Genomic DNA, 24385 nt, shown 5'->3' with positions numbered 1-24385 from the left:
TATATCTTGGAAAAAGATGAGAAGCTTGCCTTCTAAGGGATCTTTCTTTTCCATGTTATGACAGAACCCTCGAACCCCTACAAAAAGAATAAAAAAGATTCACATAAATTAAACACAAAAGAGTATACTGCTTTTAAATTATTCATTACTTGCTGGAGAAAGTAAACCATATTCTATGCCATATTCTCATAATAGGGTGAACTCTTAAAAGCTTTAAACATTAAAAAGAGGTTTACAAAAATTCACAGATATTCAAATATGGGAATAATACAGGCACAATAACCTTTTAATTTTATACCAAAAGGATTACCCACCCGCATAAGCTGTTGAACAAAAAGAGTAATATCCTTTCCAACAATAGGAATCGATTTGATGCTACTCCCAATAACATAGCCATCTGTAACAGGTACAACAGGAATCGATTTCCAATGTCTTCATTTACCGGCTTAGCCTGTGAGACTGTTGCCATGTTCGACGATTCCCCATGTCATATCCATTTTGTGTAAGTCGGAACTATCCCATCACAGATAAGATGAGATCTTATGTCCTTTACTGTTTGTCGTCTCCCATTTGCATAGCTGACACATGGACAAAAATATTTCCCCCACAGAGATAGAGCATTAGATTGAGCAAACTGCAGAAAATCTTCAACACCATTCTAAGTTATCCGACATGCATGAAAATCTCACTTTTTTCCTTAAAGGTGTGGCCTTATCCCGTTCAGAAAGCCCCTGTTTAAAGTACATTCGGACGAATGGGTACGCTTGGTTATTTATTAATTTTGCCTAAATTTCGGCAGCATTTTGCATTGATCTCTAAGTACACGACATGAAAGTGATGAAATCTAAGGATCCACCACTTTCAAGTATGCACCTAGAGAACTAAGTGAAATGTAGTATACCAAAATTTTGACCAATATAACAAATAAATAGTTAACCCATGCGTATGAAAGTACTATAAACAAAGAGCCCTCCTAAGCTGTCCAAACGGACAATTTAAGATTCAACACATTGATTAATGCAAAATGTCCGTATTAATCAATGTATTGAATCTCAAACGGGAAACTAAGGTTCGCTCACAATGCACATAAGTGTTTATATAAAACAATACACAGAAAGCAACAAGCTAAGCATGTAACAATTTTGGAGTGTGGGACATACAACAACATACCTCGAAAGATAGTCACCAAATACAAGGAGTATGTCACTTCCAGTCTTGAATGGGAAGCAGACGACACAGTCCAGAACACACAACATAATTCCTCCTTTTGTACACAACACTGTAGTATCAAGCAAAATATTGAAGTAGTAAGAAGTCAAATATGGTTGAACATCACTAAATTAGCATTAACATTATTCTCATTACTCCATAATATATAAAATATAAAACCACATTCAACAACATGAACTACATTGCAATATTATTGCATATTGTGTTCCATTGGGTATAACATTACAAATAGAGGTAATTCCATTCCTCCAAACAAAGCAGTGGCACAACTAAAACAAATTGGTAAAGCATACACAAATGGTCAATGAGAGGTAAATGATTTATGATATTATTTATTTGTTGTTAATAATTAGTATTTTCTAACATGTATTAACTTTAGCTGCTTAACCTAATATTTTGGTTTCATTTGCGAACCAAAAAATAAATATATACATCAATAATGAGGATGGATTAAATAAGAATCATAAGTTCAACATATCAAAATTTGAAATTTAGTTAAAAGATTTGATCACATTTCAAAGTACATTTTAGTATTTAGTATTCAAAGTGAGCAACAAAATATGGGAGGAAATTGGAAATGGATGTTGCTCAAACATTCCAAATGACATTGTAGTTGTTACTGTAAGCAGAGCTACTCCAATGGACACCAACATTGTTCCATGAATGCCAACAAAACGTGTTGTATCTGAGTTGTCCTTGGCTGCCTGAGCCTGATCCTCATCTTCTGCTGAAGAGTTCTCCTTATCAGCTTTAGGAGCCTTGGCCATAGCTGGTGCTGAAGCTATAGGCTTAGGCTTAGAGAAGTCTAAAGGAATGAGAGGTTGCTCCACATGATATATGGCAAGTGACTTATCAGTATACACAATATCTGTGAGTGTGGCATTCACCACCCCAGCTGATATGTTCACACTGTTATCAGTGTACACAATGCCTCTAAGTAATTAATATATTATACTCAAGTCTTAAAATTTAATATTATTGGTTAAACTGAATTAATTTCATGTCAGTTTTCATGTTGTGCTTACTAACTAGATGTGAATTACAAAAATAATTCTTTTCTTATTTTATAAATCACATGCAATTTATATTAAAGGTAATAGTGTTTTGAGTAAGATAAGATTATTATTGACTCTAAAAATTATACCCATAATTATTGACTCTAAGATTATTTGTTAAGCTAAATTGATTTCGCATCCGTTAATTCATGGTGTGGATGCTAATTAAAATTTTCTTATTCAAAAAAGATATCAACAATCTTACAATAACTTATTTGCATGTTTAACCAACAAGCCCAAAATCTGCATGATGATGCTCATTTGCCTTTTTTTTGGGTGTAAAAGCTAATATTTGCATTTATTGTCCTTGTGTAAAAGCTTTGCTATTAATATTTGTACACATATAAACTATGATATATATTATGTTAATCCTTGTGCTTGATGGAGCATAGCATTTATAATTATATGCAAAAATAGCAAAAACATATAGTTGTTATAGGCTGAGAGGTGTGTGATTGTGGTAATTGTACATGATAGCTCTTGAGTACCAACTTCTGATTTCTTAACCAAGGTTTTGAAAGTCACAGGACCTGAACGCTTATATGGTGTGGTTCTTAAATTTCCATTAGTTCCAAGTAGCACATCTATGCAACAACCAATGCATTTGCCTTCACCCTCTACTCAGTATATGCAACAGATTCCTCTTTTGCAAGCTGAATATGGTTCAATATCGGTAAAGGAGGAACATGTTTTACCAATGGATTATAACAGATTGTTGCATGAGGATTCTAAGCATCTGCCAAAACCACTTCATCTAGCTACAAATGTCCCCCTTTCAGCTCATTCTGTTCCTTCTGATTATGCTCCTACTTATACTACTTCTGCATCCTAAGCTGTTACATGGACACCTGAACTTATTGCAAGTTTAACTTCTTTACTCCTTGCAACTACGCAATCATCAACCACAGGTGGCCCAATGGAAATGGCTGGTCCCTCTATTGTGAAGCCATCTTTTCCTTCTGTTGCACCTAATGATGGAAATCAATCTCATTTGTGGAAACAAGCTCAGCAAATCCCTGATCCTTCTAGTCATCCTCCTCAACAATTTGGGAGTATTCATAATGTTCAATATCAACCTTATCCACATGCATCTTCTACTGACCACCCTGCTCAAGTGGTCTCTGGCAGTTCTTGTTTCCAAGATACCAATTCCAGCCTCTAGCAGCTAGGTGCTGTTTCGTGTACACCCATGACTAATTTCATCTTACCTCCTCAAAATGGACAGGTAGCTGTGTCTCCTCAAGTCAGTTAACAATATCAGGTGGAAGTCCCCCATGACACTGAGAAAGACTATGAAGTTGTTTAGGGAACAGATGCCTCTGTTTTATATAGTTCTAACGCGTTCTGACAACCTAATAATTTTATTTCCTCATCAAATCAAGTTGCCAATGCTGCATCACAACAATAATCTGTGATGCCCTTTACAGTGGACAAAGTTAATTTAGGGCCCACAAATCAACAACTTCAACCAGCTTTATTTGGAGTTGGCCAAGGAGTGTCAAAATTGGAGGCTGATAAGAACCAGAGGTACCTATCAACACTATAGTTTGTTGCCAGCCTTCTCTAACAGATACAACAACAACAAACACAAGGAGTGCATGGGCCAGGAAATCAACAATAAGAATTGTCTTCTGTAAGTAATTATCCATTCACTAATTCTTTTAAATGAAGAAATCCTTTATATCATAATAAATTAGGTTGATTATTTTCTTTACATCTTGGAATTATGATTATATTGTATTATTTCCCCAAATCGTTTAAGCCATAGGTGTAAACTACATTGCTTGTGACCTGTGGCATGGCTTAGTTGCAATTTTTTTTGGCTAAATTATCTCTGGTTTCTAAATCTGAAAACTATCTAGTAATGTGAGAAATATGCAAGTCTGAGTGTTTGAACTTAAAAAGATAAATTCTTGGTGGTGACTGCAATCAGAAGGTGATGACTGCAATCTTCAAAACCTTGGTCAAGAAATCAGAAGGTGGTGACTGCAATTCTTGGATTCAATATCTTAGAAGATTTATCTATCGTAAGATCCATCCAAAACGACCAAGTAAATATTGTACAGGGGTTGTGGTAGGTAGACCTTTGAGAACCAACAGAAATACAGATTTTGCATTTGTTGGGGTGAGAAAAATGTCTCTCTTTGAAAGAATCGAGTATGTGGTACGAGACTTTCCTAAATATGTCATTTGGGCAAATATCTTAGGTATGAACTCTGTATTTTATTCTCTCAAGTCTCACCATATGCTACTGTTCTTGTTTCTATTGCTACTATTTTGAAGTTTAGAGCACTGCTTTGAGCATTTTGGGTTGCAAACAAACAACCACTTTTTTGAGATTGAACATTCCCAAATGTGTGATAAAACAATTTGCTCCTTAAGATCTGCACCTTCATCAAGCCACCTTGTGCAAGGTTTACGCTATGAGTATAAACACTTATCCATTTTGCAATGACTAGTATATACTATAAACTATAATAAACGCAATATATGAACATGTTTCTGTGTGTCTTCAACTAATAATAGTAATAGTTAAAAGTTAAAATAAAACAAAAGCATACTTATATGCAAAGAACCAATTCAAGCCATATATTCCTTTTTTTCACTATTCAATAATAAAGAAATATATAACCATGTAGCTTGTTTTAGTAATAAACATTTATCATTACCTCAATCAAAATGAGAGACAGAGAGAGATGATGTGGGTTGGTTTTGCTTCATGCAACAACTTAGTAGACTTGGAGAATTTCCTTGCACACGAAAACCGTTGAAACGATGGTTAGCACACAAAACAATAAGAATATAGTGCTTACAACTTTGAAACATTAAGCACAACATAAGGGAAGCTTACCGAACGAACAATTTAACAAATAGTTGCAGCTCACAATAACTTTAGCCTAGCTAGGGCGCGCGCCACACTAAGGCCACGACACCAGCCTCAGCTCACGGTGGTGCGACAGAGGCTCATTTCCTGGAAAACAGGGACTGAGGGTTCGTTCCGTGGAAAGGGCTTCACAATATGATACAGAAGACGCCGTAGAAAGGGCTTCACAATTTTGATCTCCAAGCGCTTTCTAACAAAGTGGGCACATGGCTAGTCTTTCAATCTCCAAAGTTATAGGTAATCTCAAATACCGTATTTCGATCTCCAAGCTTTCGATTGAGCGAGACACAGGGCCCATCGAAAATTCAATTATATAATTGAATTTAACGACAATGTATTAATAACACCGTCTTTGTATGTCATTAATTCAAAAATGCCACTGAAGACCATACTAAGACGATCTTTGCAACAACCTTCGCTGTATAGTTCATTTAAAGACGGGTTTTTGAACACCGTCTTTATTGAGTTGACATTTATTTACCTAAATGCCACTGCATCCTTACTAAGACAGTTGGCTTGTGACCATTGTTGAAGGTGCGTCGTTGAAGCTCCTTTTTTTAGTAGTGGTAGAACTTGTGTAAAATAGGAGAATGAAGGGTTCTAATTTGATTTTTTTTAATGAGCTAGGAGGTAAGGTTTAGGCTTCAATGTTGACATGTTCATTGACACTTGAATGACCCCTAGTTGGCCATGTTTCAACTTGCCACTCCATGCCTCAAATGGGTGATTTTTCTTTTTGCAAAACTAGCAAAAATGGAAGGGATATGATTTGCCAAAAATGAGTATTTTTGTTTTTTTATACAAAAGTTAGTAAATTTATCTTAATCGATTAGGTTATTGGGCTAAACTTTCTAGGAATACGTGTACCCATAATTAAATTACACTACTGTTTAGTGCGTGATGTAATTTTGCTACAGATGAAATTTTTGTTCAGACAGTTTTCAAATTTCTGTTAACTAACTAAATAAATTATTTACACTAAAAATAAATATGACTAACACAAAACTTATACAATTAATATCATACAAAGAATAAATTAAATTAGGTAAGCATATAACTAAATTACACAATACATAATTTTTGTTGTCAAATCCTCAACAATGCAATTTTACACGTATAGAAAAAAATAAATTAAGAAGGAAATTTTAGGGTGTTACACAAGACATTATGTTTTTTTATGCAAACAAAATTTGCACAAGAATATGTAAAAATATCGAAATTTTATATGGATCAATTTAATGAATTTAAGGAAATAGTAATATTTTTATCAAAATCATAGAAAATTCAGCACAAACATATTAAAAATAGAAGAAAATAAAAAAAACAAAAGAAATTTACATGAAAAACACAAGAAAATTTCATATGCAAGAAAAACCTATAGATTTAAGTTATGTTATATACACTTTCTTAAAGAATAAAGATATTATAAAAGTCATAAAAAAATGAGTTTGAAGGATGAAAAAAAATGTATAGAAAGTAATATTAATGTTTAAAATTAACCATAAATATTGATGTTATCAAAAGCAAAAACTTAGAAGTCTAGTTTAAAGTGATTTCAAACGAGTGATCTAACTTTAATGCTTTTTAGTTGAGCACAACCTCCTAGAAGTATACTCTCCCAAATGTGTAGTTCGAGATCATCATGATAATAACCACATGCGTTCATGGATAAACTTATCAAAACAAAATAACACATGCAAACAAATGATTTAAAATTAAAAGAGAGAAAACTAAGTTTTATAAACTTTGAAAATATTATCCATAACAATCAATAGTTTAAAAGAAAAATCAGTTCATATTGGATCAATAACCACCAATAGCCAACCACATCATAACTAACAACCGATTTATTTTTATTTTTCACTAACAAGCAATTGATTAATACAAGAAATTAAAAATAAATAAATTATGTACATAAATATTTAAATTAGTTACATTTTTTCACATACAATACAAGTTAACGCATGGAAATAAAAAAACTTCATTTTATGAGATACGAAACAAATAAAACTATCAAACATGCTTGCTAATATTACAATATGAGAAAAAGAAATATTCATTAATAATGTAAAATAATTTTATAAAACTATTTTATATAATAAATTTGTTGACTTTTTATAATAACTAAAAAGTTATAAATGATAATTTGTAATTAAATGACGGTATAAAATTATTTTATATTAACAATATATAATCATTAAACTCTTATATTATATTTGTGTAAGTTTATATCGGTTACCTAATTCAATATGTTATGTTTTACATTTCTACTAATAAAAGAATTTAAAAATTTCAATTTTTTTAAATTAATGCTTCAAAATTTTATCCTATATTTTTTTAAGGATAAAGCCCGCAGATCACGTACAATGTTTAAAAAGCCTTCCAAAGTAGAATATAAACTCTTAATTATCTAATAATTAAAAGTTAATAAAATAAAAATATTAATTTTTATTAAAATTTCAGATTCTGCATAAATAAATAGTAAATAAATCCTCTTATTTTTAATAAAATCACAAATATTTCATTATTTTTTTTCACTCTTCTTGTATCTCGATCTGTTTATGTATTTATCATCGTACATATGGTAATTATTATTAAATTTATTTTTAAAAATAAATTACCCCACTGACACACAGGTCCTGGATCTGCCACTTACTATATGCAATAGTATCAATTGTTAGGGGAACGACAATCTGTTCTTTAGTTTTCAAATTTAATTTTCATATTTTTTTTTGGTCTGCTGCATATTAAGTTATTTTTTTATTCAAAAGTATCCAAGCCTACCCTTTGATAAGGTTTTGACGATGTTTATGCTTGCGTGATGGATTGTGAATTGACATGCCAAGATAATTGAAGCGAACAACTGTAATTTATTTAAAGGTGTTTTGGTGGCAAAGATGCAAAGAGCACCATGAAAGATAAAGACATGACAAGGAATCAGAATAACATGGATTGTGACACTATTTGCACTTCTGGCGTAGTGTAACTCACACACATGCACCTGATGCCTTATCTTGGAATAACATTTTAACTTTCTGAAAGTAAAGAATATTTTTTTATAACTATTTCGGTTGTCAAAACATAGATAGTTCATTGAGTATCATTAACACTCGTGCGTTTTTACTTTTTCTTAATCTATTATCATAATTTAAAATTTATTAATTAAACTTACATGATTATTAGATTATTTTAAAATAAATTTTCTTTTTCTTTAATTTTGAAAAACATATTTTAATTGAAAATTATTATTTTTATTTTTATTTAGCATGATTATAAAATGAAATTACAAATTCTTTTTTAAAATAATGATAAATTATACATCATTTGATATTTAACATTAATTTTTCATAATATTGGTACATTTTTTTTTTGATATATAAAAATTATATATGCATCTTAATTACAAAACAAAAAAAATTATCATAAATTATGTAATATTTATTATTAATTAGCACAACAAAATAACATATTATAGAGTTATTATAAAAAGAAGTATACTATAAATTACATACTATAATCATTAAAAATTTAAAATAAAACTAACTACATAATATGTTCAACATTTATTAAATAAAATTAATATAATTATAATATGTGATCTAATTCAGATTTTTACTAAAAGATTTAAAAAATCAAACCAAATTACAAAAAATATGTGATTTTTAATTTTTTTGTGGTTTTCGATTTTTTTGGACCGGTTTCATGGTTGATAAACAATTTAGCTCAATTTTGAACACTTCATTCTAATCTTAAATATAGTCATATATAAAGTTCTTTATACTCTCTAAAAATGAATTCTGTGGGGATTCAAGTTCTGATCATTCCTCACAAATATAACATGTGTTGTTAATTATGTTACACCTATTGAGTGGTGATCTTTATTTTTATAAATAAAAGAATTGACCAGGAGCATTTTTTGAAAAAGACAATGATCACATCTATAACATTTTCATGAATGAGAGATAAATAGAAAGATTATTTATTTTAGAAAAATAATTTTTTATCATATTTTCATATAAAATTTATTCTTTTACACTTAAAAACTTATTTGACATCTAGTAATGTAATAGAAAAAATAGATAGATAAAAAGATGAATGTTAATGAAATGTTTAGCAAAATGAAGTTAAAAAATCACTGTTCATTTAGTCATTTACATATTATAAAAAATAAAAAACATTTTTTTTATCGTAGGAATTAAATATAAAACCAATTGAACTACACTCTTTAATAAGTAAAAATATGTTTAACCCTTTATAAAAGTTAAACCGTATAACCATATATAACTACTTAACTAGTCTTTCTTGAATGATAAAAAAAAACTAGTCTTTCTTATATATCTCCTCATTATCATAAAGCATCTTATCCTTTAGAATAAAAAAAGAAAAAGTAATAACAACGGTTCAGAAATTTGATAAGTTTAATTGTTTTTATAATTTTTAAATTTATTTATTTTAATTTATATAGTTAATAACTGAATTTTTTAGTCTCTGAAGTTTAATAAATAAATTTTTTATTCTCTGAAAATTACATTTTAATTCTTAAAAGATATTTATTGTTAAAATTTTTTAATATGATAGTTAAATTAAAGACAGAGACCTTTTAAGAATTAAAGTATAAACTTTATAGATTAAAATTTTTTCTTATTAATTATATAAACTAAAAAATATAAGTTTAAAAATTATAGAGACTAAATAGGTAATTAAACTAATTTGAAATATACACTACAAAATGCTTAGATTTTATTTTTGTATACACAAAAATTAGGTTTAGATATATCAACTAGCTAGGGAAACCTATATAATCAACTCTGAACGTGTATAGTAGAGGAAGAAAAATGGGGGCTTCTGAATCACATGAAAAACTGCAATCTCAACAGCCTCAGCCACAGTCACAACATGTACAGCACCAACAGCCACAGCCACAGCTACATGAACCCACCAGAAGAAGGGAATCATCGTTGCTGCCTCCTGATCAAGGGAACACAAAAGCTTCCAAGGATAGAACAAAGGCAGTAGTAGATAATAATGCCACTATGATGCCAGTGAAATCTTTGAAAGGACTACCGATCCCACACAACTATGAACATATACTGAAAAGTAATGCAGATTCACCAGTTGATAAATCTCTGTTGGATAAGCTATATGCTGGGGTGTTCTTAGACCACAAAACAAAGGCAAGTTTAAATTCGTTCATGATCAGTTTCAAGAGTAGTTTCTTTAATTTCTTACCTCACCCTTTCTCCCTAGGTTGACAATTGAAAGATTCTTGAGAGCCATTGAAATTTGTTCTTTAAATTATGATTATTTCCTGCTACCAGAGTTTGAGCTAATAATTCGATTTAAGAGTTCTGTTCATGGTTTTAAATTGTGGTCTGCAATAGTAATTATGGCTGCAACGCAAAGGTTTTTTGAATCACCACAATTGCATCACAACCATATTAGTTGCATTTTTTTGCAATTGCTCATAAGGTAAAGATTTTTTGACTCACTGCAACCGCGATCCCCTAACTGCAATTTAAGAGTTTATTTAATTACAGATTGAACAATTTTCATAGTGATTATCATTATTTGTAACACAGAAATATTGGGTAGAGAAGAAGTCCAACGGCAACTGTTTCATGCTGTACGCAAGAGCACTCTCAATCACCTGGGCAGAAAATCCAAACTATTGGAAATGGGTACAGCACAAAGAAGAAAGGTACACACTTTTCACAAATTATGTAAGAGTTTCACTAAAAAATATATATAGATATATAAATTAAAAATACTAATTAAGAATATGTTAAATTAATTTTTTGTCTTTTTAATTTATTATTTAGGTTCGATTTGATTCTTTAATTTTTTTTAATTTAATTTGATTATCTAATTTTTAAAACTGATTCAATTTAATTTTTTCGTTTAAATTAATCTAACAATATTGAAAAATATGTATTTTGTGGGATTTAAAATTATTGAACGATTTTAAACTGCCACAAAATATAATTTATTAATACCATTAACCTAATTTAGATGGTAAGATCAAATTGAATCGATTTTAAAAATTAGAGAATCAAATTGAAAAAAAAATTAAAAAATCAAATTAAATCTAAAAAATAAATTAAAGAAAAAAAACTAATTTAACCTTAAAATATCATCTCAAATTAAAATTGAGAGAAAAATGATCAACAGAGTATATCTATAAATTAAAATTCACAAGCAGGTTAGTTATATTGTTTGTTTTTGCCTTCATAACAATTTGTTACACACACACACACATATATATATATATATATATATATATATATATATATATATATATATATATATATATATATATATATATATATATATATATGTCTAGTTAACTTAGTCCAATATGGCTAGTTAAACTTGTTTTATATGTATATGCATGTTGGTTGCAGTGGCTCAATGATAGAGTTGGCTAAACTGAAAATGGTATGCTGGCTAGAAGTGAATGGAAAATTTGGCACTGGAATGCTTTCACCTGGAATTCTATATCAAGTGTCATTTATTGTAATGTTGAAAGATTCGGCTCAGGGGTGGGAACTTCCAATAAATGTTAGACTTGTCCTTCCTGGAGGAAAGAAACAACAACACAAGGAAAATTTAATGGAGAAGTCTAGGGAGAGCTGGATAGAGATTCTAGTAGGTGAGTTTGTGGCATCTGAGAAAGATGTTGGTGAGATGGAGATATCTATGTATGAACATGAAGGTGGCATGTGGAAGACAGGGCTTGTCATTGAAGGTGTTGCCATCAAACCAAAGAACTAGGAAATAGAATATAAGCTATGAAACTCTCTTCTCTACCATGTGCACAGAAGTATCTCATTCTCATTATCATTTTTATCTCTCTAAATAGAATAGAGCAACATGGTGTGCGTCAAAATTAATAATAATAATAAAAAATAAAGAAGTTAGACTTATGTTAAAAATAATAAAAAAATACAATCATTTGATTAATAAAACAAAAACAAAAAGAAAACAAGAAAACGAAAAAAAAGAGAGTAGGTGACCTATTTTTGCTGGCCTGCCCATTTGGCTTATGTAACTCCTTATTAATATCCATTTTTCAACTACTTCTTTACTTAGCTACCAATTTTATTATTCCCGCTACTGTATATTTTTGCTAATTTGTAAATTAGAATTTCATTTTATATCTTCTTCTATGATTCTTTTTGGTTTGTTTCACATCCTATGAAAATTGTACAAACATCTTCAATTATGATTTAAGTGTGAATTTAATTTTATATATGTATGTTTTAATGATCCACAACATTCAAGTTATGTAGATCAATTCATGATATAATTGATTGTTGATATAAAATATAATGATTTATTTAATATAAAAAAGATATTTTAGTAATATAACATATATTCCTAGAAATAATAATATGAATTAAACATATATTTTAAATATTCCTAAAAATATAAAAAAGATTTCAAATAGTTAATCAAACACATTTTTCTTGAAATAATCAGAAATGTCATTTCTATCTAATATTCTTAGGAATAACATTTCTCAAAATCCAACAAGATTTCGTACAATAAATATTCCCTTATAATTTATTCCACCAATAATAAAAAATGATACATCATTTAAAATAAGATCGGTTAAAGGTTTTTTTTTTGTTTGCCAAATAAAAAGTGTTGTATTGATACCATATGAGTTTAATTACAAAAAAAGGGTACAAGCAAATACCCAACCAGGGCTAACCAAACTATTTGTTAGTGTTTCTATATGGGTTACATATCATTAATAGCTTTAATAGCTTTGGTTGCCACTAATGAGAGTTAACCCACCAAGAAGTCAAACCTGTGTATTTCCCAACTACCTATCAAATGTCCCTACCATTGATTCACCTGTAATAAATCCCCTGAAAACAAAACGTAATAAATGTCCTAACATAGAATTATGGATGGAGTGAAACTACCTCAATCCCACTTGCCATAGAAATTCATGCAGCTAGGTAAACCAATGTGCAACGTGCATGTCAATTACCTAATGCCAAGAATGCATGTTACTAGACAAGCCGACCATTGATTGAAAGACAAACTGGTAGCTTTTCCAAGGAACCGGAGCCATGACCATGTGCAGAGAGTGAATTCTTCCTTGATTTTTCCAGTATCCAAATCCATGCCTTCAAAAATATTGTTGTTCCTCACACGCCATATACACAATGCCTATCTTGTCCAGATCAAAGCTCTCAATCATGCCTCCTTGATCGAACTTACTGGGAACATGTGCTGCCAGAGGTGAGTCTTCATTGAGTTTGGCAAAGTTGTTATGACATTTTCTTGTCTATATATACCAATCCATCCACAGTTGAGATATTTTCGGGTAGGAGAGGATCACATGTGCCACTGTCTCTTGCGTTGTATTACACCACAGGTAGCAAACATTGTTAGGGATAATTCAAAAAACAGTTACTAGTTTGTTAGTAATTGATGGTGGTTAGTTAGTTGAGTTAGTCTATATATAGACAAATCATTACGTGTAATAGAATACATACAATAGAATAACAGAAATTTTCCTCCAATCCTTCTCTCTCATGAGTTCATGTGTTTAGATTGATTTTTGTGTTTCTTGTTTCTCCTATTTTGTTCTAACAAATTGGTATCAAGAGCATTGGTTCATGATCTAGGGATCATTCATTCCTTTCATCTGTTTCGTTTTGATTGTCGCTGCGATCATGGGGCCAAACGGAGGAGCAAACTTTCCGACGAACTTTCCAATGTTAGACGGCAAGAATTGGGATCGATGGCGAGTTCAGATGAAGGCATTGTTGGGATCACAAGATGTAAACGACATTGTGGAACAAGGATTCCCTGATCTTGCTGAAGGGGCAATTGAAGAACAACGCGCCACGTTCAAGGACAACAAGAAGAAAGACTGTAGAACTTTGGTTCTCTTACACCAGTGCATAGATGATGCACATTTTGAAAAGATCTCCAATGCAAAGAATGCGAAACAAGCATGGACAATTCTTGAAACTTGTAACAAAGGAGGGGAGCAATTGAAAAAGGTCCGGCTACAAACTCTTCGCCGCCAATATGAATTGATGCAAATGGAGTCAAATGAAAAGATAGCTCAGTTCTTTAATCGGATTATCTCTCATACCAATGCCATGAAGGCATGTGGTGAGATAGTTTCTGACCAATCTATTGTTGAAAAGATATTGAGAACGCCAACCCCATATTTTGACCATATTGTTGTGGCGATCGAAGAATCCAGGAAGCTAGATGAGTTGAAGGCAGAAGACCTTCAAGGCTCACTTGAAGCTCATGAGCAGCGGCTCATGGAGAGATCCACATAAAGGTCTGGTGATCAGGCTTTGTTTGCTCAAACTTCTAAGAAAGGGAGAAATGGTGGAAGAAATGGATCTCGAGGAAGAGGAAGGGGCAAAGGTTCCAGAGGTGGAAATTACAAGAACTCTCACTATCAGGATCAAGAAAGATCTGATCAAGACAAGTCAGAAAACTCAGAAAGAAGAGGTGGCAACAGTCAATGGAAAGGTGGAAGAAAGATAGTGGATAGAAAGAAACTGAAGTGCTTCAACTGTGGAAAGCTTGAGCATTTCTCTACTGAATGCAGAGCCCCTGCCACTCAGAATGAAAACAAAGGCAGGCAACATGATGAAGCATATTTGGCTAAAGAGGATACCGAGGTAAAGTCTGATGACCAACCTCTCTTGCTTATGATGACTACAAATTTTGATATGAGTAGCTGTGAGAATAATTGGTATATAGATTCAGGCTGCTCTAATCATATGACTGGAAATAGAAACTGGTTAATTAACTTTGATGAGAATAGAAAAAGCACAGTCAGATTTGCTGATAATAGATCAATTCAAGCTGAAGGAGTAGGTGATGTATTGTTAAAAAGAAGAGATGGTAAGGATGCTATGATAACTGATGTGCTGTTTGTACCAAAGATGGATACTAACTTGATTAGTCTAGGGCAACTCCTAGAGAAAGGCTTCACCATAGGATTTCCAAAAGGCTTTCTGGAAATCTATGATCAGAATGAAAGGCTGGTCATGAGGGCAACTATGGCTTCAAACAAAACCTTTCAAGTTAGTCTAACATCAATGGAAACTCAGTGTCTGAATGCTACTTCTTTAAATGAGGAATCTTGGTTGTGGCATCAAAGACTAGGGCATCTTAATTTCAGAGATTTAGGAACCCTGAAATCAAAGAATATGGTTTTGGGATTACCATCAATTCAGACTCCAAAAAAGATCTGTGACAATTGTTTGATCAGCAAGCAATCAAGAAATTCTTTCAGCTCATATACTGCTTCCAAGGCCAGTGATTTGTTGCATGTTGTATATTCCGGCGTGTGTGGTCCTTTTGATGCTATTTCACTTGGAGGCAATAAATACTTTGTCTCTTTTATTGATGACCTGAGCAGGAAAGTTTGGATTTATCTCATCAAACTCAAAAGTGAAGTCTTTACTGTGTTCAAACAATTTAAAGCACTGGTAGAAAAGCAATCAGGAAGGAAATTGAAGATCCTCAGAACAGATGCAGGTGGAGAATTCAACTCAAGTGAGTTTGACATGTACTGTAACGATCAAGGTATCATGCATGAAGTCACTGCACCTTATACACCCCAACATAATGGGTTTGTTGAGAGAAGAAACAGAACTATACTTAATATGGTGAGAAGTATGTTGAAAACAAAGAATCTACCACACAGTTTTTGGGGTGAAGCTGCTACTATTGCTGTCTATTAGCTAAATAGGTGTCCTACTAAGAAGCTAGATTCGATGGCACCTGAAGAAGCCTGGTATGGATTGAAACCTTCAATCAAACACTTTAAGGTATTTGGCTCTTTATGCTATAAACATATTCCTGATCAGAAAAGGAAGAAGCTAGACAACAAGAGTGAAGTAATGATCTTTATTGGCTACAACCCCATTGGTTCATACAAACTGTATAATCCAATGACTAAACAAGTGGTGTATAGTAGAGATGTTCATCATGTGGAAACAGAAGCTTGAAACTGGTCTAAGGACAGTATTACTCCTATGACTAGTTTGAACTTGGATTGGAAAAATGACATTTCTGATGATTCAGCGAGGGAAGAGGTTGCTATTGAGGTAAATCCCAATGCCTTAATTCCTAATAATAATCATTCACCTCCACGTCACTTAAATGTAGAAAGACCACAAAGACAAAGGAATCTACCATCCAGACTTAAAGATTTTCAATTATATCAGGCAAGTTCAAGTACTGTGACTGCAAAAAATGACTTAGCACAACACTTGGTGCTGTTAGCTGATGCTGAACCCTTGAGTTTTGAGGAAGCAATATCAGATGGTAAATGGAGAGAAGCAATGACTGAAGAGATTAAATCCATAGAGAGGAATGGTACTTGGGAATTGGTCAATTTACCAATTAACAAGACACCAATAGCTGTTAAATGGGTTTTTAAAGTCAAGCTGAAACCTGATGGCACAGTGGCAAAATACAAAGCCAGGTTAGTGGCAAAAGGCTTCATGCAGAAGGAAAGACTTGATTACTCAGAGGTCTTTGCACCAGTGGCTAGGTTGGAAACAGTAAGACTATTGGTAGCTATAGCTAGTTGGAAAAATTGGAAATTATGGCAATTGGATGTAAAATCAGCTTTTCTAAATGGTCCTTTAGAAGAGAAAGTATATGTACACCAACCCCATGGTTTCATTAGTAAAGGTAATGAGGAAAAGGTGTTGAGATTAAGAAAGACACTCTATGGGTTGAAACAGACACCTAGGGCCTGGAACAAGAGAATTGATAAATTTCTCTCTAATTCTGGTTTTGAGAAATGTTCAGTTGAGCATGGTGTGTATGTCAAGCTTACTGACCAGGATCAGGAGGCATTGTTCATTTGCCTATATGTAGATGATCTACTCATAACTGGAAGCAGCTCCAAGAGAATTAAAGAGCTGAAACAGAATTTGAAAAATGAATTTGAAATGACTGATTTAGGAACCATATCCTATTTTCTGGGCTTAGAATTTCAGCATTCTGAGAAAGGTCTATTCATGCATAAGAGAAAGTACTTACTTGAAGTACTACATAAGTTTAATATGATGGACTGTAATGTTTCACTTACACCAGCTGAGGTGAATTTGAAGTTGGATAAGTGTGAGAATGAGGCTACGGTGTATGGAACGGTATTCAGACAAATTGTGGGAAGTTTGAGGTATATTTGTCATACAAGACCTGAGTTAGCATTCAGTGTTGGGATGATTAGCAAATTCATGAGTGATCCTAGACACTCTCACATGGTTGCAGTCAAAAGAATTTTGAGATATCTTAGAGGTACACTGAATATGGGCATTTTATTCCCACATCAAGATGAGAAGGTTAGACCACATCTTGTGGCTTATTCAGACTCTGATTGGTGTGGAGATGTTTTGGACAGAAAAAGTACCATGGGATATATATTCATGATTGCTGGTGCACCTATATCCTGGAGCTCAAAGAAGCAAAGTGTTGTAGCTATTTCAACCTGTGAAGCTGAGTATATTGTAGCATGTTCAGCTGCTTGTCAAGCTTCATGGCTGTCTTCTTTGCTTCAAGAACTTGGAATCATTACTGGAATGGCTATTGAATTGTTAGTAAACAGTAAATCTGCAATTGATCTTGCAAGGAATCCAGTCTCTCATGATCAAAGCAAGCACATTGAGACTAAATTTCATTTTCTAAGAGATCAAGTGGCTAAAGGAAAGGTTAAGCTAGTGCATTACAGAACTGAGGTTCAACTAGCTGACATAATGACTAAGGCTGACAAATTCAAGGAGCTGAGAAGGAAAATAGGAGTTCAGAGTTTGGAGGATTAAGAAGTTTTGTTCAGTAAATGTTGTTGTAATGTTCTTGTTGTTGATTCACTGTTTTTGAATCAAAGGGGGGTGTTAAGGATAATTCAAAAAACAGTTACTAGTTTGTTAGTAATTATGGTGGTTAGTTAGTTGAGTTAGTCTATATATAGACATATCATTATGTGTAACAGAATACATACAATAGAATAAAAAAAATTTCCCTCCAATCTTTCTCTCTCACGAGTTCATGTGTTTAGATTGATTTTTGTGTTTCTTGTTTCTCCTATTTTGCTCCAACAAACATCAGTTACATTAGTGATGATGTTGTGCTGAAGAAGTTTATCTCGCGATGGCAACCTATTTAGGATCAATCTCCACATGAAAAGTTGCCACCTTTGGCGGTATTTTTAGATCCCAAACTAGCTGAAGTGTTTCATTTTCTTCTGTGTACAAGCTTGTTAACCTAAAAATGTGAGTAAGCCAACTTTGTCGTATATGAGCAATCATTTCCTCACTCCCAAGAATCCTCACTTGAGTGACTTGGGGGTGATATCCGTGAAAGTGAAAGCAAAGTCTAGGGTAGTCTTTAGGGCTAAGTAGCTAGTTTAGTAATCATGCACAATATAATTCTTTTTAATATCACCCTTTTTTCTTAATTTAAACCACAAAATGATTTAGCTGAAATAATATAAAGAATAAATAGAGTTAAATAAGTGTTATCTTTGTTATGTGAAATTTTTCTAAGATATGAAATTTATATAATTTTGATGAATTTGTCTCTAAAGAAAAATAAGGGTGTGTTTGGTTTACATTTTCATTTTCTGTTTTCATTTCCTGTTTTCATTTTCTGAAAACTGTTTTTATTTTCAAAAGATTTGAATTCTGAAAACATGTTTGGTTTGATTTCTTGTTTTCTGTTTTCATGAAATAAAAATACTGAAAATTTATGATATATTGACTTATTGTCTTTTTGTATTTTTAGATTTGCTTAAAACTACATTCATTGTCACCGCAATTTCATTTTAACCAAAATGAGGTTTCTATTCTCAATTGAAAATACTGAAAACGAAAATTTTTTGTTTTCATTTTCTAGTTGTTTACTGTTTTCATTTTCACTGAAAATGTTTTCAGAAATCAAACCAAACACATTTTCATCACCGTTTTCTGTTTTCAGTGAAAATGAAAACAGAAAACAACCAAATCAAACACCCCCTAAGAGTGCATTCAAAGGTGATCAATACGTGAACTAAAATTTGAGAAGTTGAATGTGCCATCAAAGGAATTTATTTTGATAGAAATTGATAATTTTAATGACTCTATTTAAGGCAGGTGGGGTTGGAAAATGCTCAAAAGCATGATCGTTTCGAAATTCGAAATATGAGTTGAAGTAGTTATGGAAAAAGTTATATGAAGTTATCAAATAACGTTAGATTTATGTATTTAGGATTGTATACATGTTAAAATCATAGAATTCAATTGTTGGTATTAGAATTTTATAAATAAGACCTATGATTGTTAATTTTCAATGAATTTGAATTACTATCACTTAACTCCTCAAACACTGATAATGTAGCACATCAAAATTGACTACTAGTTTAGATGATCATCGTGTATGCATTCATTTTTACTTTTAATGAATTTATGTTTGTTTATTTTAATGCATCTTTCTAAACCCTTTTACTATTTTCAATCTCTATTTCTTCTTGAAATCTCTACTTTTTCAATCTCTTGTGTTTTATTATTATAATTACTATCCAAATCTAATGATTATCAAGATTAACTTTTAAATAAAAAATACTATTATAAAATTTACTTAGAAACTATATTACAGATCATTATATGATATAATTATAATTATCTATGGATATTTGTATCGAAATCACTATTACCATATGTATTAAGTATTAGAAAACTCTTTGATAAGTTAAAAATCATGAAATTACTTGTTTGATTACAAAGAACTTATAATCAAGAATAAATTTTATGTCTCATCTTTAAATATTTATTTGTTAATAGAATTATTTAGTAAAAATTACTCAATTATAATAATAATCTTTTTAAAGATTAAGTAACAATAAGTTAATTAAGACTTAATTTGCTATTAATTGAGTCCAGGTCTAGACGGCTAGTCCATATAAAATAGCTGAATTTTGTGTTTTAAACATTGAATTAATGGATAATTGACTCGGTAGGAATAGTAGTTCACTGAATTATTGATTGAACATTTGAACTGGTGAGTTATTATTGAACAGCTTAAACTAATATAAACATTAAAATGGAATAACGTATAGCATATTTATCTATAAGGAAGGGCTGTGATTTATAAAGTTACTAGTCGGTAACCCGTGCGCATGCACGAGTCTTTTGTCTAAATGATTTTCGATGGAAGAATAAAAAGAAAGAGATTGTAAAAAGATAAAAGAACTAACATTCATATTAAATAGTTGTAAATAATAGAGTTGATCAATTGTTAAATTGTTTGAGTCATTTGATTAACCAAACTTCAAAGGTTGATATTCATGTGAATTTGAAACCCGTGCATACGTATGAGTCACTTGATTAAGGGACTTCAAAGGTTGATGTTTATGCGAATTTAAAACCTGTGTATATGCATGGATCACTTGATTAAGGAAACTTGATGTTCATGCAAAACAATTGTTTCAGATCACAAAATTAATAAACTATATTAAGATGAATCTCATAAGGCTTAAACATAATAAACAAAATAAATGTTTAAAACTAAAAGGATTAAAAAGTAAAAAAAAAGTGTAATTAAATTGAGAATTGAAATTTCAAATAAGTAAAATAGTTTTTTTTTATAAATATATGACATCATGTCAATTATAATATAAATTACTCCATATTTACATTTGTCAGGTCACTTAACAATTGTTAATTTACACTTAAATACTTGAATTTGAAGCACCTCAACAATGACCACACTATTTCCTCTAATTACCTGCAATAATAGAGAAAAATTAACAATTTCAAATCCATGTTCATGTTCTATTAACTGTACTATCTTAACAACTTAAATTTAAAAGACAATGCAAAAGAATAGAACTCACCACCATTTCTATGGGATTTTTTTCATTGTCATTCACTTCACCACCAAAAAAAATCCAAGTGAAAAATGAGAGGAATCCTAATATTTTAAAATTCCGTGATTGTTCTGACCTACTCATGGTGGAGAGAAGGGATCAGAGAAGCAAACAAAAAAGTATGATAATAGCATGACTGCAATTGTAAAGAAGAAAATGAAAGACGAATTAATAAGAATGAAGAAAGAAGATATAAATCCATAGCACAATATCATGAAATTTGAAGTTGAAGTACCTCTCAAATAGCTTGAACCTTCCATAAATTTTTTTTAAAAAATAATAATAATAATAATAATAAACATGCATAAAACAAAGTACAAAGAAAGAACCTTGCAAGCAAGAAAATTAGAAAGTGGAAAAAAGGGAAAAAATCAGTAAGGAAGAAAAAACATGAAACAAACAATAATAACTAAATAATAATGATAATAATAATAATAATAATAATGATAATAGTAATAATAATAATAATAATAATAATAATAACAAAATTAATTAATTAATTAATTAAATACAAAAAGAGAAAGTAAGGAAAATTTCTAATTTTCATTGCACTACCGACTTGATTTGTTTCCCGTGCGAATCTCAGTATTAAAGTTGGTATATGAAACATCAATTATGGGCTGAGAAACCACAATAATAAATGTTAGAAATCAAATACTTTTAATATATGTAGCTTCATGAGTTTGGATGAAGCCCACATAGTCACTTTGATGACAACAAATTGTAATAGGCTAGATGTGTGTTGTGGTGTTTGTCTTTGGTAAGCTCAGTCTTAAGAGGCATGTCAAAAGAAGATTTTATTTTCCTTTGGTAATCTTTCCACCGTCCCTTTTCTTTGTTTGTTCGTATGGGGAGATCTTCCATGCTATCCTTTTAAACACACCAAACATCTCTGAAAGAGGAATCTCTCTCTGTGACTCTGGGTGCTTTATAATTTATATTTTATCGTAGTCTGTAACACTTTATTTAATTAAAGACCAAACCTTATTTTGTAATCATCAAAACCAGAGACAGTGAAGAAGGTGTATGACAAAGTCAAGAAGCAATTGGCACTTCCAGAGGAATCCGGTGTTATAGGCCTGTCTAAATTTTAAGCATGAGTACATCAGTAATTCAATATTAATATATAGTGATAAATAATAAAAATAATTAGTAAAATAAATATATTAAAAAAATAATTCTGCACAAAAAAAAAATCTTGTAAATATTTTTTTTTATGAAAAGATTAATTGCTACATTTGATTCCAAGTTTTAAGTATTTATTACATTTCACCTACATGCTTTTTTTTTCTTTATACACAATCAAATAAGAAGAAGAAAAATTAACTTTGTTTTCATTTTCTCTCCTACCAAAAAATCATCTCAGTTTTCACTCTTTATCTTTCTTATTCCTTCCACTTTTCTCTCCCAAACTAAGCATAACCTTAAAGTAAACCACTAATTCTCCTGAGACTGATGACCACAGCCGGTACATGTGTAGAAAGTAGTTTGCTCTTTGTCTGCTGATCTCATCTGAAATTAGAATGATTAAAATAAATAAATTTAGACTGTTAAATAAGAGCTTCAAATTGAATTGGCAAATCTACATTAAAGATACCTATCTAGTATAATAGGTAGCTTCCCCATGGCCACATTTTTCACATTTCTTGTTGACCTGTCAAAAAACAATAGCATTTAAACAAACAAAAATCTGCTAAAAAAACTACTAAGTATTGCAGGATGCATCACCTTAGAATATTTCATCACCGTATGTTCCTCAATTATTTCCATTCCAAGCTCTCTTCTGATATCCTGCCAAGCACAGGATAACATAAGGAACAATTGCCAATACTCAACATAAAATGAAATATGTTCATGGTTATGATGAAAAAGTCATAATACTTAAATCCAATTTGGTAGTGTGTGGATCCAAAATCACTATCATAAGAAAGCTTTTCTATAATATCAAAGTAATGGTATGATGAACTCAAGAGTCTCTTTCCTCCACTGAGTCCAATAACTACCGCAGTAGCCATTATATCCCTTCCTAGCCACTATGTACGATCACCATCAATTTTGTCTATTATAACAATGATCCTAAACCGTATCCACTACTCCTTCTGATAAACCAAAGAATATAAAAAATAGTAATTATTGTAATAATATAAATAATGAATTATTCAAGATTTCCTTTATAAAGAAGATTAATAATATACCTAATTTCCCTATTTACATTCAATCATTTTTTTTGTTGCTTTGGGGATTTGGCAAAATATATCATAATATAGAAGGAAGCAAAGATGCAAGAGGGACACATTATTTTTAATTTAGGTGCAGAGAGAAGAGTAAATGAAATAAATTAGATATCATTCAAACTACCCGTGAGAGTTAGAAAGAGCATACTCTGGACTCTAAATTCATTAGAACTGCAGACTTCGTGGATACCTTGGCACGGTCAAGCTGTACCTGTGTAACTACCATTGCAGGAAGCCTATATTTAATTTGGCACATATCAGGATTCACAGCAAGAGACAAAAAGCAACGCAGATCAAACCTTGTCCTAGTGATGCACTTGTTATTAATTCTCTGGCTGCTAAATCCATAGCTTTTGCCACAAAATCAGAGCCCTATATTGATGCATAAGAAAAAGCACTAAATTTTGATATATAAAGCAGTAACTACTATTGTAAAAAATTCCAAAGAGCCTAAAAGGAGGAAAAAGAAAGAGAAAGTTGTCATGATTACACGGTATCCATATAGCAAGAGTTGAGCGATTATTATATAGTTGTAATTCTTCCCTAATTTAGGGTAACCATTTGAGTCATCAGCATCAAACCACATCTAAGAAGAGCCTACAGATGCAATTTTTACCTCCCCTTTGCTAATCACGATTGATTCCTTTGCTCATTTTTCCAAGAATTCTTGACAACCTCAGCCGACATATCATCGGAATCCCCACCCGGCTTTGCATGTTAACACTAGCTGCTCAAGGCAACCAATTCGACATATTAAAGCCTGCAACAATACATTAATATTATCAGCCAATATGTGTGCATGATTTAGGAAAAAAATGGGAAAATAGAGCAAGGCAAAGAATGTGTTTAAAAGAATTGAGAAATATCAGTAAAGTACTAAGCAATTTCTATAACTATATATCAACGTTCCAACAAAAATACTTGTATGCATCAAAAACCCCAGGTTCGCCGAGGTAAATGTATAAAAAAGGGACAAATTTTAGCAGATGGCGAGGAGTTATTTTTCAAAAGAATGAAACAGGTACATACATTATAATTTTTTATATCAAGAGATGCAATTTAAACATTTTTTTAA

General features: G+C 31.4%; 2 protein-coding genes, 1 long non-coding RNA gene and 1 pseudogene across 6 annotated transcripts; 2 read left to right on the top strand and 2 right to left on the bottom strand.

Moving 5' to 3' along the window:
- Positions 1-26: 26 nt before the first annotated feature.
- On the bottom strand, positions 27-5746 carry LOC114403524. Of its 2 annotated transcripts, XR_003664664.1 has the most exons (5): positions 5137-5746; positions 4955-5035; positions 1171-1279; positions 315-578; positions 27-77 (listed from the first exon to the last, which is right to left on the bottom strand). It is a non-coding gene; the product is annotated as an uncharacterized LOC114403524 (long non-coding RNA). The 2 variants fall into 2 exon arrangements; XR_003664663.1 differs by having other exon boundaries at positions 4955-5742.
- LOC114403523 lies at positions 2970-3906 on the top strand (annotated as a pseudogene).
- A 4234-nt stretch (positions 5747-9980) lies between the features above and the next one.
- Positions 9981-12335, top strand: LOC114402460 (protein PHLOEM PROTEIN 2-LIKE A1-like). The gene is made up of 3 exons (XM_028365034.1): positions 9981-10343; positions 10749-10867; positions 11571-12335. The coding sequence occupies exons 1-3, from the start codon at positions 10005-10007 to the stop codon at positions 11938-11940; spliced, it is 828 nt and encodes a 275-aa protein (XP_028220835.1). The 5' UTR covers positions 9981-10004; the 3' UTR covers positions 11941-12335.
- Positions 12336-22258: 9923 nt separating this feature from the next.
- Positions 22259-24170, bottom strand: LOC114403051 (mitochondrial-processing peptidase subunit alpha-like). 3 transcript variants are annotated; one of them, XR_003664575.1, is made up of 6 exons: positions 23927-24170; positions 23610-23682; positions 23459-23529; positions 22805-22867; positions 22674-22730; positions 22259-22588 (listed from the first exon to the last, which is right to left on the bottom strand). XR_003664575.1 is itself a non-coding variant. In XM_028365764.1 (5 exons), the coding sequence occupies exons 1-4, from the start codon at positions 23656-23658 to the stop codon at positions 22674-22676; spliced, it is 240 nt and encodes a 79-aa protein (XP_028221565.1). In that variant the 5' UTR covers positions 23659-23920; the 3' UTR covers positions 22259-22588. The 3 variants fall into 3 exon arrangements, 1 of the variants encoding a protein (XP_028221565.1); XR_003664574.1 differs by having other exon boundaries at positions 23459-23682; positions 23927-24162; XM_028365764.1 differs by lacking the exon at positions 23927-24170 and having other exon boundaries at positions 23610-23920.
- Positions 24171-24385: the final 215 nt, after the last annotated feature.

Source organism: Glycine soja, chromosome 20, assembly GCF_004193775.1.
Source record: "Glycine soja cultivar W05 chromosome 20, ASM419377v2, whole genome shotgun sequence".
Taxonomy (NCBI): Eukaryota; Viridiplantae; Streptophyta; class Magnoliopsida; order Fabales; family Fabaceae; genus Glycine; species Glycine soja.
The sequence above is the reverse complement of the archived record's forward strand: the minus strand, read 5'-3'. Positions and strand labels throughout refer to the sequence as shown.

What these genes read in the sequence shown, in the direction of transcription:
- LOC114402460 (XM_028365034.1), top strand. Translation starts at nt 10,005, where the DNA reads ATGGGGGCTTCTGAATCACATGAAAAACTGCAATCTCAACAGCCTCAG. An exon ending in TCTTAGACCACAAAACAAAG is followed by an intron (nt 10,344 to 10,748) that starts GCAAGTTTAAAT and finishes TTTGTAACACAG; the next exon opens with AAATATTGGGTAGAGAAGAA. An exon ending in GTACAGCACAAAGAAGAAAG is followed by an intron (nt 10,868 to 11,570) that starts GTACACACTTTT and finishes TGTTGGTTGCAG; the next exon opens with TGGCTCAATGATAGAGTTGG.
- LOC114403051 (XM_028365764.1), bottom strand. Translation starts at nt 23,658, where the DNA reads ATGGATTTAGCAGCCAGAGAATTAATAACAAGTGCATCACTAGGACAA. An exon ending in AAGTGCATCACTAGGACAAG is followed by an intron (nt 23,530 to 23,609) that starts GTTTGATCTGCG and finishes CTGCAATGGTAG; the next exon opens with TTACACAGGTACAGCTTGAC. An exon ending in TAATGAATTTAGAGTCCAGA is followed by an intron (nt 22,868 to 23,458) that starts GTATGCTCTTTC and finishes TGTGCTTGGCAG; the next exon opens with GATATCAGAAGAGAGCTTGG.